The sequence below is a fragment of the Pagrus pagrus genome (assembly GCF_965226575.1).
Source record: "Pagrus pagrus genome assembly, chromosome: 8".
NCBI classification, from domain to species: domain Eukaryota; kingdom Metazoa; phylum Chordata; class Actinopteri; order Spariformes; family Sparidae; genus Pagrus; species Pagrus pagrus.
In genome coordinates, this window is record NC_140192.1 from 28,645,222 (window position 1) to 28,662,003 (window position 16,782).

Below are 16,782 nucleotides of genomic sequence, written 5' to 3' on the forward strand. Positions count from 1 at the left end.
GGTAATGGCAGTGGGAGGGGCCCAGAATCTGGAAACTGGGATTGGGAAAATGAGCTCAATTTGTTCTTCAACCATTTTGATTCTGGCCCCACCTCCATCCCCACTCACCAGAGTCAGGCATCAGTCCGTGCACCAATCAGTCCCTCCCTGGCTACTGCGCACCCCTTCCCCCATCGCACCCTCTTCACACCACTCCACTCCACCCCTCAGTCTCTCATCAACTGCACCCCCCTCACACCACTCCATTCAACCCCCCACTCCCACCCACTACAGCCTCTCCATGACTGTCAACCAGGTGAGCAAGGAGCTGAGGAAGAATAGGCTGAGAGAAGCCACAGGACCAGGTGGCATCAGCTCAAAGCTGCTAAAGCACTGTGCAGACCAGCTGTGTGAGGTGGTTCTGCACATCTTCAATTTGAGCCTCAAACTTAGTCCCAGTCTTAAGGAAAACTTCCTTCCTTCAAGCTACATATCTGAGGGATGCATTCTATTAGTTCATTTCATAAAAGTACATATATGCATACAGTTCCTCCCTCACATTTTTGCACTGTGAAACTACAAGCAATTCTTGTTTTTTCTCTGTGAATCTGTATAAGTTATTCTTACATACTTTTTCTTTAGTATATTACTACAAACTATGTGTGTATTACAATTCAAAGTGCAATTATCCTGTGCAAATTGTCCACGTTGGTCATATTTGTATGTGAAAAGTGAATAGTGTACATAGTCTTTATTTTGATCAACGTAGTATTTTATTCTATATTTCTGATTCTTTTGTGTACTCGATCTTTGCTTTGCTTTTATGTTGTTTCAATTTTCTTATCTTTCACTCAATCTGTAAGCTGAGTATCTCCAAAAAATTAGTTAGTATCTGAAAAAATTAGTATTTGAATATAATGAGATACTGTATCAATAAATAAATTGAGTTAGTATCTCAAAATAATGAGAATGTCAAAATATTGATTTAGCATCTTTTAAAAAATGAGAAAGTTTCTCCAACTAATCAAACAAATTAAAAAAATAAAATAAAATAAATAAACACTGAGTATCTGAAAATGAGTCAGGATCTCAAAAATGTGTTAGTATCTCAAAAAATAGAATCTGAATAATACAGATATGAGAAACATTCGACAAAATGATTAGGTATCTCAAAAAATTGTGTATAAAAAAATGAGAAACGAAGTTGGCATCTCAAATTAGCAACTTTCTCAGAAAATAAATTGAGTTGGTATCTCAAATAATGAGTTAGTATCTCAAAATGAGAAATATTCTTGAAATTTACATTGGCCAATGTGTTGGTTCCTTATATGCGCAATACAACAGAAGCAATTGGGTGCGGCAAACATTAGCAGACCCAGATGGCTTCCTTCACAACGTTTGGAGGCATAACATGATACAATTTCACCTTTTTCTTTCTTTTTGAATAAAATTGCTCAATATTTTGAGATACCATCTCTTTAAAGAGAAAGATTTTTTTCAAAAAGTATCTCAAACTAATGAGTTAGTATCTCAAGAAGTAGTATCTCAAATTAAAGAGCAACTTTCTCAAAAATGATGACTTAGTATCTAATGATAATTAGTCATTTAAAAAATGACTAAGTATCTCAAAATAATGAGTTAGTATCTCAGTAAAAAGCTTCTAAAAAAAATTGTAGTATCTTCAAATTAGCAAGAAACTTTCTTCTACTAAATCATTTTGAGAAAGCTTCTTTTCATAATGACTTAAAGGATTTTTCATCACACTGGCTGAAATAGGCTTCCATACATGATAATGTATTAAGTATTATTAGATATGGCATTTGGTTGCTTTATGTTAGTGAGATTATCTAACCAATTTGTGCTGGAGGCACCATGTAGTACAAACCATCCCAAATCAAGGCTGCCATACGGACTGAAGTGTACCGTTACACCCCTAACCAACACCAGCAACACAAGTGAGCTGCGCTTGTGTGAAGTGGCTGACTGACAAGCAGCTTGATAATTGGACAAATGCCCATTCCAACCCTCAGGAATGAGACACATCCACTACAGCGAGCCAATTATCAAAGCCAGCTGCTGTGCTCACGGCAGGAAATGACATCAGGAATATATGTCATTTGTAGTGCTTGTCAAAGAAAATCAGCTTTCCACCGAATCAAATGTGAACACCAGTTAAACAGCATAGTGGCAGAGACAGTTCAGTGAAGTTCAAGTAAAACCTGATCAGAGCTGCCAAACAAACCATCTGTAAATGTGAAGTTCTACCTGGCTGAGGCCATTAATTATACTTCTATGTGTTCTTGTTTTTTCAAAAGACTACTGGCCTGTTTTTACTTGTCATGTAGCCTAATGCTTTTGGATTGTTTGGCATTTACTGATTTAATTGAAGAGACAACAGAGCATGGCCCTTACTGTCCCATCTAGAGAGTTTAGATGGAACAGGAGCCATGCTGAGGACAGAGGGGTAGTTTTAGTACTTGTAACTTGCTCTGGCTTCCTGTCACATTTTTCAACAAAACAAGTCCAACAAGACTTTTTTTTTTGGCAAATGTGAAGATGGACAGCCAGGCTTCAGTTGGAAAAGCGAAAAAAGGAAATACAGGAGAGAGACAGAACCACTGATACCTTCAAAAACGGTCAACCATGCAGAGTGATGAGAGAACCCGATAGAATTGCCCGCCAAGCAGGTGTACTCCCCAGCGTCATCAAAAGACACATTTCTCAGTTGGAGGACTTCCATTTCCTTGTCCGTGGTGTTAAGGCCAGCAGTCTAGAAAATAACAAAGGAAGCAGACCCAACAAGAGGCCCAAGAGGGGAAAGGGAACGATGAGTAAAGGATTCTGAAAGAGAAAGGGGATGGAGGAGCGTTCTCCTCCGCCATCCAACACCATCTGCCAGAAAAGTACCACCGAGAGCCCCTCCAGAGGACTCTGTCAGGAAGAGCCCTCCAGTATCTGTTAGTGGAGGAGCTGGTTAGGTTGAGTCTCCCACACTGGGCCACCCCATCACCACATCAAGTACCTCAGTCTCATCTCTACATGCAAGAGATGGGCAACATGGAAAACTCCACAGCAGAACAGAACACTCTCACACTCTAACACTTACACACTTACACAAAAAACAGGAGGTCTGTGAAACATAGGTAAGCAGAGGACAGCTGTGAAAAAAAAACAAACAAAGGGGAGACAGAGCCCGTGAGCCATGCACGGAGGACTTTGAAGGGCAAGGGAGCGAAAGTAATAGAAGAAGATGGCAGGAGAGGCCCTTATTAGGAGGGCACAGCACAGGCATGGGGCAGGAATGAGAATGGGCCCAACATAAACCTGAGACTAAACACTTTCAACTGTTCTGCTGGGAATTTTCCATAGCGTCATTTACAGTCAGGGGCACTGAGGCAGGAGAGAGGGAGGGAGAAACGGAGGAAGGGAGGAGAGAAACAGCTGAGGTTGTCTCCAGTTATACGGCCCTAGTTTTCCCCGGTGGTCCTAGAAGCGCCTCCACTGTGTCGTCTCTGTGCTGTTGCGTGGTGGTTACCTGTGGACCCATATCTGTTGACAGTCAGCCAGGCCGACTGATTTGCCTCTCCTATATAATTGGACACTTTACATATATACTCTCCGCTCTCCTCCTCAGTCACATTGTAGAGGGTCAGCACCTGAGCATCCGAGCTATTGACCCCAGAATGCTGGAAATAAAAACATGTCATGTGCAGCACAGAAAAAAATGGCAAATACAGAATCAAACTAAAGAATTTATAAAAAGCAGTTTTTGATTATTTATAGTATAACAGTTATAACAGCAAAAAGAAGTCCATATTTTTGAATCAGGATGCACTTTTAAAGACAGTACTGGGTATCTGAGAAAAGAACTGACATAGCAACAGAGGACAATTTTTACAAAACAGATTTTAATTGGCTTGTTGCAGCAGGATTGGTCATAGAAGCTCCTACCTTGAGGACACGGACATACGGTAACCCATCAGGACCAACTCGGCTCCCGTTGACCTCAATGTGCTTCAACCACTGGATATGAGGCTGAGGGTCACTGAACACTTTGCACTCAAACTCCACATCACTGCCCACCACTGCAGTGCGATTAGCTGGAAGGCCAGCCTGCAGGATTGGCCTGTGGGGAGAGCGCTCTGCAACACAATCAAAACATATACAGAAGTTAGTTTAAGTTTCAATTTGTACACGTCACAATTTTGTTTTTACATTTTATTGTCCAAACAATTAATCATGAAAATAACTGGCAGATTAATCAATAATGAAAATGATTGTTAGTTGCAGCCCTACTGAACAGTCCCCTTTTATCTGCATGAAATTGCATTCACTCATAAATGGATACCAGCCACCTCAATATGCCTGTTTTTTTTGGTTTTTTTAAATCAAGATCCGTGCATTATTCCATGAGATATTAATGAAAGGTCAAAATATCTTACAATGTTAAAGAAAATGAGAAAAAAATCCTACTGACAAACAAACAACCCAACCAACAAACGGACGAGGGTGAACACATAACCTCCTTGGCAGAGGTTATAATTTAAAAGAATACACTTTGACAAATAAAAGCAACGAGTCAAAGTTTTGGTACTGGAAATGGTCGGGCAGATGGCAAACAAGGTCGCTTGTATAATTTGTTCTGATGCTGTGTAATTTCACAAGTTACAGACAATAATTTCTCCCAGCGAAATAAAGCGGGTGTTTCCCGGACATATTCTGCTTGTAAGAGTAGGCCACAGTAGATGGTTAAGCACATAAAGTATTTAATCTGGAGCTGTTACTGTGAAACTAAATGTTCTTGCTGCTCCATTTTGATGAATGATAACTCTCTCAAGTAAACTTACAGGCCAAGCATCTGGCCAAATGTTGACTGTCCAGGCTTTTCTGACAAAGACATCCATGGGGACATGAGGAAAGCATTTGTGACAAAATTCTCGCCTCATTGAAGAGATCTCACTGCTGAGAGTCTAGACCTCTGCTGAGGTCAGGAGAAGCTCAGGGGGCAACAGTGACGGAGGACTGTGATTTATAGAATGGATGGTATAGGACTGAGTCAGAGGGCAGGTCCTGAAGGAGTAATCACTTCTCTCCTCTACATGGATCTATCACTCAAGCAGTAAACAGGTTTCATCTATCAAATGGCTGAGAAAAGATCCAGTTCACCATCCAAGACTGTACTTTCGGGAAAAGTGTCAAATGCACAATTTTTATTTGTTTAGTGTAAATATCAATCTTTAATTTGTATCTTACTGTATGCTCATGACGTGAATGATTCTCCTTGCACTGTTTTTACCTTACTTTTACATCACCTTGTGTTGCTGGACTGTCAGTCATCGGCTACGTTAGCCTCATGCACAATCTGATTTAGTATTTTTTATACATTTATCTTCAATTTGCATTTCAATCAATCAGCCTTCATTCATACTCGAGATCCTAACCCCTTATTTACAATGACATCAAGTCAAACAAAACAAAGAAACACGGACAAAGTAACACACGAGGCTAGTAAAAAAGCCAAAGCCATAAAAAATGATAAAATTTAAATCATGTAAAATAACATTCAGTTACATAAAACCCCTAAAATTGTGCAGTTATGGCAGACTTAATAGATGAAATAAAGATTTCATCTATTAAATTATCTAGAAAAATGAAAATACAATCATGTAAAATGGTTATGATAAATATAATGTGAATGGTAAAATGGTTGTTATTCAAAACAATTACAACTGGTGGTTAGGAGGTTTAAGATCAAATTTCTGAAATGGCTAAAAGTACTGATAACTACTAACTAACTACTGATTTTAATTAGGTGATCGCTTACCAACAACATCTAGCTGGTAGGTGTGATTGATGCTGCCGTACTGGTTTTCCACCACACAGGTATAGTTTCCCTTGTCAGAGGGTACTACAGATTCCATGATGATGGTCCACACATGGTCTCGGACCTAAAGGGTTTGGGGAAAAGACAAAGTTAAAGTGGCTGGCGCACAGAACAGGATGTGACAGCAAAGAACAAAAATCATCCAGTCCAGATAGGACTCACAGTTGAATAAAATATGTTGTTTTTGTTAAGTTAATGAACTTAATCAGACATATAGTGGGTCATTTTACTTCCTGTCCACAAAAGAAACGGTAAGAGTAAACAATGTAGCACCTAATATCTTTTAATAATTGGACTGTCAAAGCTAAAATGTTTTCAATTAAATGTCATTAACATAAATAAGACCAGCAGGGAGCCAATCATGGCAGCAGAGTTGGAGCTCGGCTGCATTTCTGTGTATAAGAGCGAAAACCTAAAAGATTTTTTCTCCGTCTGCTTTCTCCAAAATTATTAGTCTTCTATCAAATTTTGTTCATTTTAAGGAAAAAACTAACAAGGTAAATGACGTGCCATGTGATGATAACAAGATAACCCTCTTCCTGTGACACCACCCAACGTTTTGATCAGAGGATCTTTGTGCTACCTAACATAGACCACAGGAAAAAGGGTGCATGTTTTATATTAATCTGCTCCAGCCTGTCTTATTAGCACCAACTGATGTCTGGCTCTTTTTTTCCAAGACATGTTTTCTTCCATAAATCTGCCAAGACCGGCAGTGTGTGATTAACCAACCAACCTCTAAGGCAATGGCAACATCAAACATGCATGTACACAGACTGAGCCATACGGTTTCCCACATTTAGCTAAAAACGTGATGAGGGAGTCCAGCTGCCTGCTGCCAGATGTGCTGTGCTTAGGTTCATATACATGTGGTGTGCATTATTCCCTCCCTCCTGCACGTCTACATGCAGACGATAGAAACAATAGAAGCCCTGCCATAAAAGCAATAGTGTAGGAGGGATGACAGACGTCCGTGGCCGCTGATGCAGACCTATGCACCTTGACTGAAAAAACAGCATCCAGATGGTGAAGTATGCTGCCTGGCTGGGTGGAGGTCTTGGTTGAGCGGTGGGGGGGTTGGAAGGGAGCAAGCAGCTGAGAGAAAACTCCTAAATGTGTCCCAGCTGGGGAGGGAGATGGGCTGGGGAAGTACGAGACAAGGCTTGACTAGAATACACCTTGATGAGAAAAGCAGATGCAGGAGGGAGGAGGGTGAATGTACACATACACCCTACACCTGTGAGGAAACCGAAGCTAGTGTAATGGTACATAAAGCACAATTATCAGGGTTTGAACAGCTTTTGAAGAGCAAAATTCAAGCACTTTAAAAAAGGAAGGCTCTCGATTTTTGTAGGCCTTTTCATCTAAATGGTTACTATAAATGCAATTGTGGGAAAAAAGAAGTTTACAGAATTCCTTTTAGGGCTGAGCAATTAATCCATTTTATATCTTTATCGTGATAGGAGTCTATACATTGTCCTAAGTGTGGTCTTTTCCTGGTTTTAAAGGCTGCATTACAGTGTAATGGATTTTTTTAACTTACCAAACTGTTCTACTTCTTTTAATGCTTGTTTTTAAACACTTAGCCATTATAACCATACTTAATAAAATAGTTCGTAAAATGGCCTTGAAATAACATTGTGATATTTGTAGGCTAGATTGTGATACAAGCACAAAGCACTTCATAAATGCACAAACTGAGCGACTAAATCTAATATCACAATATTTTTGATCCAATACCTCGATATTGTTATTGCACCAATATTGTTTAGGATGACTATTGGTACTTTGACAAATTACTAACACAATGAGATTTTTGAAAAATAATCATCAGTAATGTGGCTACAATGACTAAGTGGGTAAAAGCAGGTGTTAGAAAAAATAGAACTGTCTGGTAAGTTTTTGAAATTAAATTAAATGCAACTTAACTGCATCACTTTAGTAGAGCTGCAATAGTAAATCAATTAGCTGTCAACTATTAAATGAATCACCTGCTATTTTGATAATCAGTGAGTCATTTTTCAAGAAAAAAAAAATAGTCAAATATTCTCTGATTCCAGCTTCTTGAATGTGAATACTTCCCAGTTTCTTTACTCCTCTATGGCAGTAAACTGAATGTATTTGAATTGTGGACAAAATAAGACATTTAAGAACGTCATCTTGGGCTTTTGGCAACACTGAGCCTTAGTACCAAAAGTCATGAAGTGCGTTTGAGGAGATTTCAAAATATTGAGATAAATATTGGCTCTTGAACATAGCAATATTATTTTAAAGGTCATGTCGCCGAGCCCTAATTCCTTTAAACACACAGCAATCAACTCCAGAAGGCAAATGTGACAACAGAATCACTTAATTTCAAAAATTAAAATAATTTGGGTTTACATGGATGATAGTGTAGATCAGATCCGAAACTTTTTCCTTTGCAAGGCCAAAACTGAAACTTATTAGCAGACCAGGGACCAAAAGGAAACACCTTTTGTTTAGTTTTGTTTTGTTATTTTAATATGCTAAATGGTACTGTAAGAATGCCCTGACAGGTAAGTGAGAAAAAAATTAATCTGTTGATTCATTTTCCAAGTCTGATCTAAAGTGTTTTCTCATGTGCTTATGATTTAAGTACAAGTGGAAAAAAATGTCAGGATAATCTTTCCTTAATCCAATCCCTTTAAAATGTTCCTACTTGCCTCCCAGGGCTTCTGTAGAGGTGGAATCCCAAGTTCCTTTAATTGACTCACTTCCTGCTCAAAGTGTCACCCACTGTGTTCAGATTATGAAATATAACTGATAACCACAGATCCTACATATTTGAAGAGCATTTTTAACCACAAAAAAATGTAACCGCATCAAGACATTCATATGACAATTCCTTCGATTATTTTTTTTCTACAGTGGAAACATCTAGCGGGCTAACTTTGGCCCTCGGCCCCCACTTTGGGAGGCCCTGGTGTAGATGAAACATCAGATTATGTGGAAAATCAAGTATTTTTAAAGGAGCATATTTGAATTAATGCAAATTCCTTAAAAACAGCTAACATTAAGAATTTCCCAAAATTCAAAGGCTTTGTACAAATCCTGAATATTTACAGTCTACTAACACATAAGGATCATATTGTATGTTGGTTAATACAATGACTGGCTTTTAATAACTTCATTGTGCCCTATGGGAACTGACTGATGGCTCAGACAGAATCTTAAAAAACAGATTAATCATCTCTCAAGAGTCATGATGCCATTTACAGTAAATGAAGGTGATTTAAAACAGATCCGGTCCACACCTCTGCTAAGTAAATCCACAGGCTGCAGTAGACCGTCTTATCTGCTATTATAACCTCAGTTTATCAGCAGTTAGCGTCACATTTGAATACAGCTTGCCTGGAAATGGGAAGGTGTTGACAAAAGGAGTAATCACACCACACGTCATGTCTCACTGTTACAGTAGGTAACATGGTAAAGGTACTGCTGCATGGATGTAATTACAGAAAAGAGCATACCCAGAATGAGTACAGCCAATGTTATCCTTCATCCAGACTCATGGCTAGGATTGCCAACATGGAGGTATTATTACTACGACACTATCTGGTCAAATGTGAAACTTGCCTCTGCTTTTCACTTGCAGGAAATGTTACTGCAGGGGAGAGGGTGGTGATCTAATGCGGAGATGAGATCACTGACACATCTCCACTCGTAATGTGGAGTGATTCAATAAGAAATGCTAAAGAGGGTAAAGAAGATTTTAATTATTTACCTTGAAGCCTCCAATGCGATGGTCTCTCTTGAACTCCTTGCCATTCTTGTACCATTTCAGAGTGGGAGTTGGGTTTCCATTGGCCTGGCATCTAAACTTCACAGTTTTACTGGCTGGGACAGCGTGAAGTTTCTTCTCCATTTTTTCTGGATGGGCCCACTCTGGAGGCATTGCTAAAGCAAAAGACAGAAAAGGACGATTGCAGTTGAGTAGCCAATACAATTAAGTGTTTGATTAAGATGCAAAACATAAAATTAACATAAAAATGACAGGGTTTTATCATACACATGTATTTGACTCAGCATGTCATCACAGTGAAGCGGGGATTTGCATTTCCATTACAACAGGGCTAACGGCTTGAAGGTGTGTCTTTAACTAATGAAGTGCTTACTTTGTGTCGTAGTAGGAGGGGCTGTAAAAACATTCTCCCCGCAATACTACACAGCTCCACCAATGTGATAAACATGTATCATTTCCTATAAATTCTTAACAATAAAAGTCCTCTGTTATTTAGTTATTTTAAAGCTTGTATCATGAATCAGGAAATGTTGGGTTTTCAACAGCAGTAACTTTGCAGCAGACGACTTTTGAAAGAGCTGAAATCAAACATAATCAAACAGTAAAATACATCATATGTTAGAGTACGAGCAGGGACAGAAAAACTAAAACTAAACTTCAAACCACAAAGATTCAGTAAGAAGCTACAAAGCTACTTGGAGTTGGACAGAGGGATATTTAAAAATGCCTTTCTCTCTGGTCTGGTGGCGCTACGTCACCACAGCCTGCATGGAGGCGGGACAGGCATGCTTTGGCCCTATCCCGGAGAGGGTCTATCCAGGGTACTGCTTAGTTAGACCTGGCATGGCCAAAAGATCCAATGGAAAAGCCCCATAAAAGTCCCCTGACATGCACGCTTTGGCCCCTCTCTGGAGATGGTCCATCAAGGAGTGGGCACGGCTCAACTTGGCACGGTAAAACTGATAATGGAAATTACCCTAAAGCTCCTTTTATAGAAGACATTACAGATTTGCTCACTCCAAGAATTGCCACCTTATCCTGGTGGAGGTGTTTGTGGCCCTGGAAGTAGTGTTGTCAGGGGCAATAGCTCACAGTGGGTAAGTTGTCTGTCTTAAGGAGGAGCTGGAAAACGTTGCTGGACTACCTTGCTTAGTCTGCTGCCACCATGACTAGGCCTCGGATAATTAGCAGAAAATGGTAGGATTACATAACGCTTGTTCAACTCACCCAAAAAGATTTCTAAATTACAGTCACAAGGCTTGGCAATACTGCATGGGTAAGAACCTTAAGTTTCTTTAAATAAAAACTTGTTTTGGATGCGGTGCTTTAAAATTGCCTCAGTTACATAAAGTAATGTTGTGAAAGTTTCAAAGCGAGATAAAGCACAAAGAGTCGGAGCTGGCATGCTTGTCATGCTTGGTGGGACACTAGATTCTCTGAGGGCAGAGTGGGCAGTAGTAGCAAGATAATAAAATGAAGCCTGAGTGTCTTAATTGCTCCTGGGGTAAATTGGAAGATATCTAAGGTTAACCATCGTTAGTCACTGCAGTCTCCTCATGTAAAAGCTGTCACTAAGGGAGTAAAAACCCTGATTCAGGGTGAAATCATTCACCCAAATGTGACCCCCACACACACGGCAGGCCCATAATTGAATCATAAAGCTCTCAAATCACTGACCATGACCATTAGTCAGAACCCCGTGACTCTGGGCAAGGGAGTAATGACCGTATGGTGCAGTAGCGTTAGTAACGTGAAGAGATAAACACACTTACGCAGCTGTTTTTGACTACCCAACTGTTCCTCTGACGACGACTCTTCATCTTCATCATCATCCTCAGATGAGGCCAGGGCATCAACTACTAAAACAGAAAGTAGAAACAGTTTCATTTAAACTGATTCACACAGTATTTTAGTCAGTTATTTTGATTCTTCAAATGCTCAATATGCACACAACTACAAAATACACTATAATAAACACTACAAAATACACAATGCTCAAAACTACTTTTCCTCTCAATCTCTCCCTGACAACCATCAACCTGCACCTCTTCTCCCCTTCTACCACTCACTGGTGCAAACATCTATTGTCATGTCACGTAACAAGATTATGTCATCACATGCATACAATTTGATTAAGCAGAAGAGGAAAGCCTTACATTCCTGCTGTAAAAAGAATGGATGCTATACTTTTATGTTTTTTATTTTAGATGGATTTAAACAGGATCATGTCAGCAACAATCTCCTGCTGCCAATTGGAGCCGCCCACAGGAGGTCTGTTTTCAAATGACCATTATCTGAAAAAAATAATTTTACACAAAGAGTAAAAGAATCTGGCAAAACTTTAAAGCCAAACTACAAAGGCTGCTGTAATTTCTCTGTACTGTCTCTGTAGCCCCATTCACACTGCCCTTTCAAGGCGGGAATCATGCGCCGATACTCCACCTCGCCGCCTGTGTGAAAGTTACAAAGGCAGAGAGGGGGGAGAGTTTCACTCCGTCTCTGATCCACCACAGGAGGTAGTAACAGTGGCGCAACAGAGATGGCATCTGTGTGAATGGAGAAGCCGGCAGGGCGGTACAGGAGTGTGATGGTCTGATGGTGTTCATGGTCTGACAACTAAATAGATCCTTCACTCATCAAATAAAAGAGAAATGTCTCACACTTAACCCAACAACAGTAATGTGGTAGCGGGCAGTGTCTTCAGCATCTTATGAGGAAAAAATACCACAGTCAGCGTCATTCTGTGTACCTTCACGCCTCTTTTTGGTTCCGAACACTGGCGTGCTGTATGAAATGACACACTGGAGCAGCTTTAAGACGGCGCTGCTTGGTTTAGTGTGATAATGCGGAATCTCTGTGTGAAAAGGGCTTATGACTTTACCTGTGACGTTGAAGAAGTCACTGTGGTTACCGAAGGTGGTGCAGGCGTACAGACCAGAGTCTGTCAGCTCCACAGCCTCGATCTCCAGCTGCCTGTTGCGAATGTGTGTGTGTTCTCCATCCACTACTGCCACTTGGTCTTTGGTCCAGTTAATAGCATCGTGGGAGTCCCGGGCAGGGCAGCTCAGATCCAGATGATCCCCAAGATAGAGTGTGAACAGCTCAGCTTGTGTTTCCACCGAGACTACCAAAAAGAAATAGTGGGACATGGTTATTAGACACACAAGAATGGCTCCATGAAAACAGAAAAAAGTTCATTTTTGTCACAAACTAACTGCCTGATACATACTCCAAGTTATTAACAAGCTTGTTCCTACTAAATAAACTGCAAAATATCTCCGACTAAATAATAAAGATCGAGAACATAATGTCTAAAATGTTCAGCTCACACAAAAAACAAAGCTGTATCCGTACTGTGGACACATCAAAAAGTGCCTCAATCATAAAACAGGAACAGAAAAGTCCTTCCTCGATTTCCTCCCAGCAAACCGCTTGCCTAACCTCCCCCAAATTAAATCATATCCCAAATTAGTTAAGGCCCCATCGTCAGGCAGGCAGGGAGCTACTTGGGAAAGGAAGGTGAAATTCAATTAGAAGATTGAAGAAAGGGGAGGCGTCACTGAGAGAGACACCTGAGCCCCCCTGTTCTAAATGACTACAGAGTCCACAGGGGGAGGGGGTAACCCAATTATTCTGACACATTGTCCATCACAATGGTGTTGTTTGTCTAGTTACAAAAGGTAAAGATCGTCACTGGACAATTTGCTTGACATTCTTGCTGTAGGATCACACATTTATGCCAACAACACACGCAAGGTCCACTGTTCCAATTAACATTTGGATGAATGTAATCTAGAATAGGTCAGAAAATTGTGAGACATGTCACTTGGGCTTAACGATTAAAAAAAAAAGGGGGGGGGAATATTTGACAGATAATGACACGAGTTAAGATTTTAGTGGGCATGGTAATTTTTTATTTCCGTTTAACTGAAAAAAATTGTAAAAATGATGATGATGTGATTTTTGCTGGGGGTCTGTACCAAAGAAGCATGTTTCCTTAAACCTGGAGAATATGATTTGTGGGGAGGAGCATCTTTGGAGCACCACACTGCTTCTTTTATAATAGTATGTTGTGACACATTTTACCTTTATCAAAAAAATGGATAATTTGGATAATTCAAAAAGCATATTGCACGAAAAGAAAAATGGATTATTATCACATTATAACATGAAAAGTTTATTGTTATAACAAGATATTTTCACATTATAAGATGTTTTTGTTATTGAGATACACATTTTTTTCTTGTTATAACAATATACTATTTATCTTGCAACATAGAATGTTTCATGTTTTCACATCGTAATTTGCCGATAATTTACGATATTGGCGTACCACAGATATATCCGTATCAGAGTCAGCGGTGTCTGATATGCGCCAATATATAACTTTTGTTTAGACATGATGCAGAAAAAGAAGCTTTGGGTAATTTATAATTTTCAAATTCCCAGTGACCTTCACTGTTTCAGCGCAGTAATGTCATTTTGGACAACAAACTATTATTATTGTTGTTAGACTGTATCCTGTCTTTGTTACATAACAAAGTGTTTGATCAAAATTTGGGAGGTAATTGCAAAAAAATGTGTGCACATCCATATCAGACCTGTTTTACTCCCCAAAATCAGTATCAGCCTCAAAAATCAAGTAACTGTTGGACCCAAAGAATTTTGTTATGAAAAACATTTATCATTGTAACAAGATATTTTCATGCAATATTATCACACTATAACGTTTTATGTTTTGACAATAAGCTATCATGTAATTACATGAAACTGATATGTTAAAATAAGATAAATAGTATAGTTAAAAGTGTTAACACGCAGTTTATTGCCCCCTCCCCTTTTTTCCAGCCTGAATTAGGTCCTAAATTTGGGAGGTTATTTAAGTGGATGTGAGTCTCTCTATTCTTAGACTCTAATTGAAGATACATATGGCGTCGAAAACATTAGTTCATAAAGTTTGTTGCCTAAAGCAGTGTGCTCTGTTCTCCAGTATAGTTAATTCTGAAGTCTCTCCTAATACAAGAAAAGTATCTTGATATACTGTGACATGTTTTTATGATGTAGTGACAATAAAATATCTTGTATAACATATTCTAATGACATCTTAGAATAATACCCTGCTGTAGGATACATCACTTTGGTTAATTGTTCAGCCCAAAATGCCAAACAATTTCCCAGATGCTCAAGATGGCATCTTATTTTGTCCAAACAACACTATAAAACTCAAAAATATCATGTTTATAATCGGCAATTCTCCTATTTGAGAAGCTGGAACCAAAGAGATCAAAACTCCAGCAACAGTTGTGGTATACGGATCAACTTTATGATTAGATCAACACATTTCAGCTTCTTGCCTTCATCATGAAATATATTACAAACAACATTTAAATAGTGTACGGTTGATTTTAATGTTGTCTGTAATTTGTTTTATGATGACCCTGATGAAGGCCACAAGCAGTATTGATTGGTCTAATAATAAAGTTGTTCTGTATACTCCAAGTGTTGCTGGAGTTCTGACCTTTGTAGACTTTTTCCCCTCCCTTCTCTATGCACCTTGTAAGTAGGTGAAATTTCGCAAGAAACCCCAACTCTGCTTCTACAGGAGCTGGAACCAAAGAATGCTTTCAAGGTTTGAGTTTAAAAAATTACTACTAATTGCTTAGCAATTATCTAAATATTTGTTGGTCAATGTTTTCTCGGCAGACTAATTGATTAATTGACAAACTGTTTCAGCTTTAGATGGCATTGTTTTGTTGCTTTATCCAAAGTAATCCACTGTGGCAGCACTTCAATGCAATATCTGGGGTCATTTCACTCATCCTCCTTTCCCATTTCCTACACAGTCACTTTGGCATTATGACAAAAAAAATGAAGAAGATAATCAAATGCCATAAGCGATCCCTCAAGATAAAATAATTCTCAAAGCACACTGTGTGTTTGTAAATGCACTTCCTCACGACAGGAAGCACATCTATACAGCACAACCTCAGGACAACATCAGCAAATCTAACTAATCCCTCCCACCATCAGAACAAAACCCAGCGAACAATGAAGGGGAAGAGGGAACCAGTGAGCATGTGCACAGGAGCAAGCAAGCAAGGGCCTGCAGCGGCAGGTTCTAGTGCCAGTTGCTATGGTGACCCGCCTTGGGCATAGTAAAGGTATTTCCTGGATCACATGTGTCTGACAGGCCCTTAATCCCAGCAGGAAAAGGGGCCGGGGTAGGATCAACTTTCTCCTCAAAAACAAAACCAAAGGGGGGAGAGCAGAGGCGGCATTTAGTGATGGGATGCAGCTATCCAACCTGGACAGAGCCACTAGCTCTCTGTGCTGTGTGTGTGTGTGTGTGTGTGTGTGTGTGTGTGTGTGTGTGTGTGTGTGTGTGTGTGTGTGACTGTTGTTGTTACTGTCTGGGGCAGTGGGTCTCTGTCCCTGCCCTTTAAATGGAGATGTCACTGATAAGACTGTGTCAACATCCCAGCTGTTAATCTAGCAGCAGGCATCATAAAACGCCCATAAAAGCTGTAAAATGTGCTGGTTGCTTTATTGTGGGCCACAGTCAGGACCATTTGTGCTTCTGTGACAACCTACTTCAAACCGGAGTGAGATTTAACAAAACTAAGTCAGGCCAACACTACTAAAGATGAAGTTGATGCTGTTTTTCTAGCAACATTGGTATCACTCACAGAAAATGTATTTTCATCTCAGATGTAGGTGCCAAGTTTCCAGCATTTTCTTTGAATTTGAGGATGTTTCATCTCAATTAATCCTCCTGCTGCTATGATTGGATTAAAATGGATTAAGGACCATATTTTCAAAAACCAGCCCACCTGGAATGGCCTCACGTGTGTTCTTCCGACAATTTGGAAAAATTGATTGACGTGGCTTTTAATCAGTCTAATTACACAAACTGTGAAAGGAATTTTGTGAAGAAGAAAGCAGTGAGAGGTTTTAAACCGGGGGGAGGGGGGGGGCACTAGTCTGTTAATTCAAGACCAACAAAAAGGAAGACTTGGCGCCAGTCTATGCAACTTTCTCTGGCTACAAGATAGGAAGCAATATGCCGTGTGAATGACTTCTGGGATTTCCTGCTCTCACTGGAGTGATCTCTGAATGCAGTGAAGTCAGGCTAGTTAAAGCTTGGTGGTGGCACACA

The 16,782-nt window shown here is 39.7% G+C and overlaps 1 protein-coding gene across 3 annotated transcripts in view; it reads right to left on the reverse strand.

Moving 5' to 3' along the window:
- fgfr1a (fibroblast growth factor receptor 1a) overlaps positions 1–16,782 on the reverse strand; it is a 38,289-nt gene that overhangs the window by 11,881 nt on the left and 9,626 nt on the right. The window contains exons 3-8 of one of the 3 annotated variants that reach the window (XM_084358994.1): positions 12,508–12,750; positions 11,399–11,482; positions 9,609–9,781; positions 5,804–5,927; positions 3,931–4,121; positions 2,605–2,749 (exon numbers count right to left, since the gene is read on the reverse strand). In XM_084358994.1, coding sequence (XP_084215120.1) covers positions 2,605–2,749; positions 3,931–4,121; positions 5,804–5,927; positions 9,609–9,781; positions 11,399–11,482; positions 12,508–12,750 — 960 coding nt within the window. Of the gene's footprint in view, positions 1–2,604; positions 2,750–3,514; positions 3,666–3,930; positions 4,122–5,803; positions 5,928–9,608; positions 9,782–11,398; positions 11,486–12,507; positions 12,751–16,782 lie in introns of all 3 variants that reach the window. The other 2 variants (XM_084358993.1, XM_084358995.1) reach the window with 2 other exon arrangements.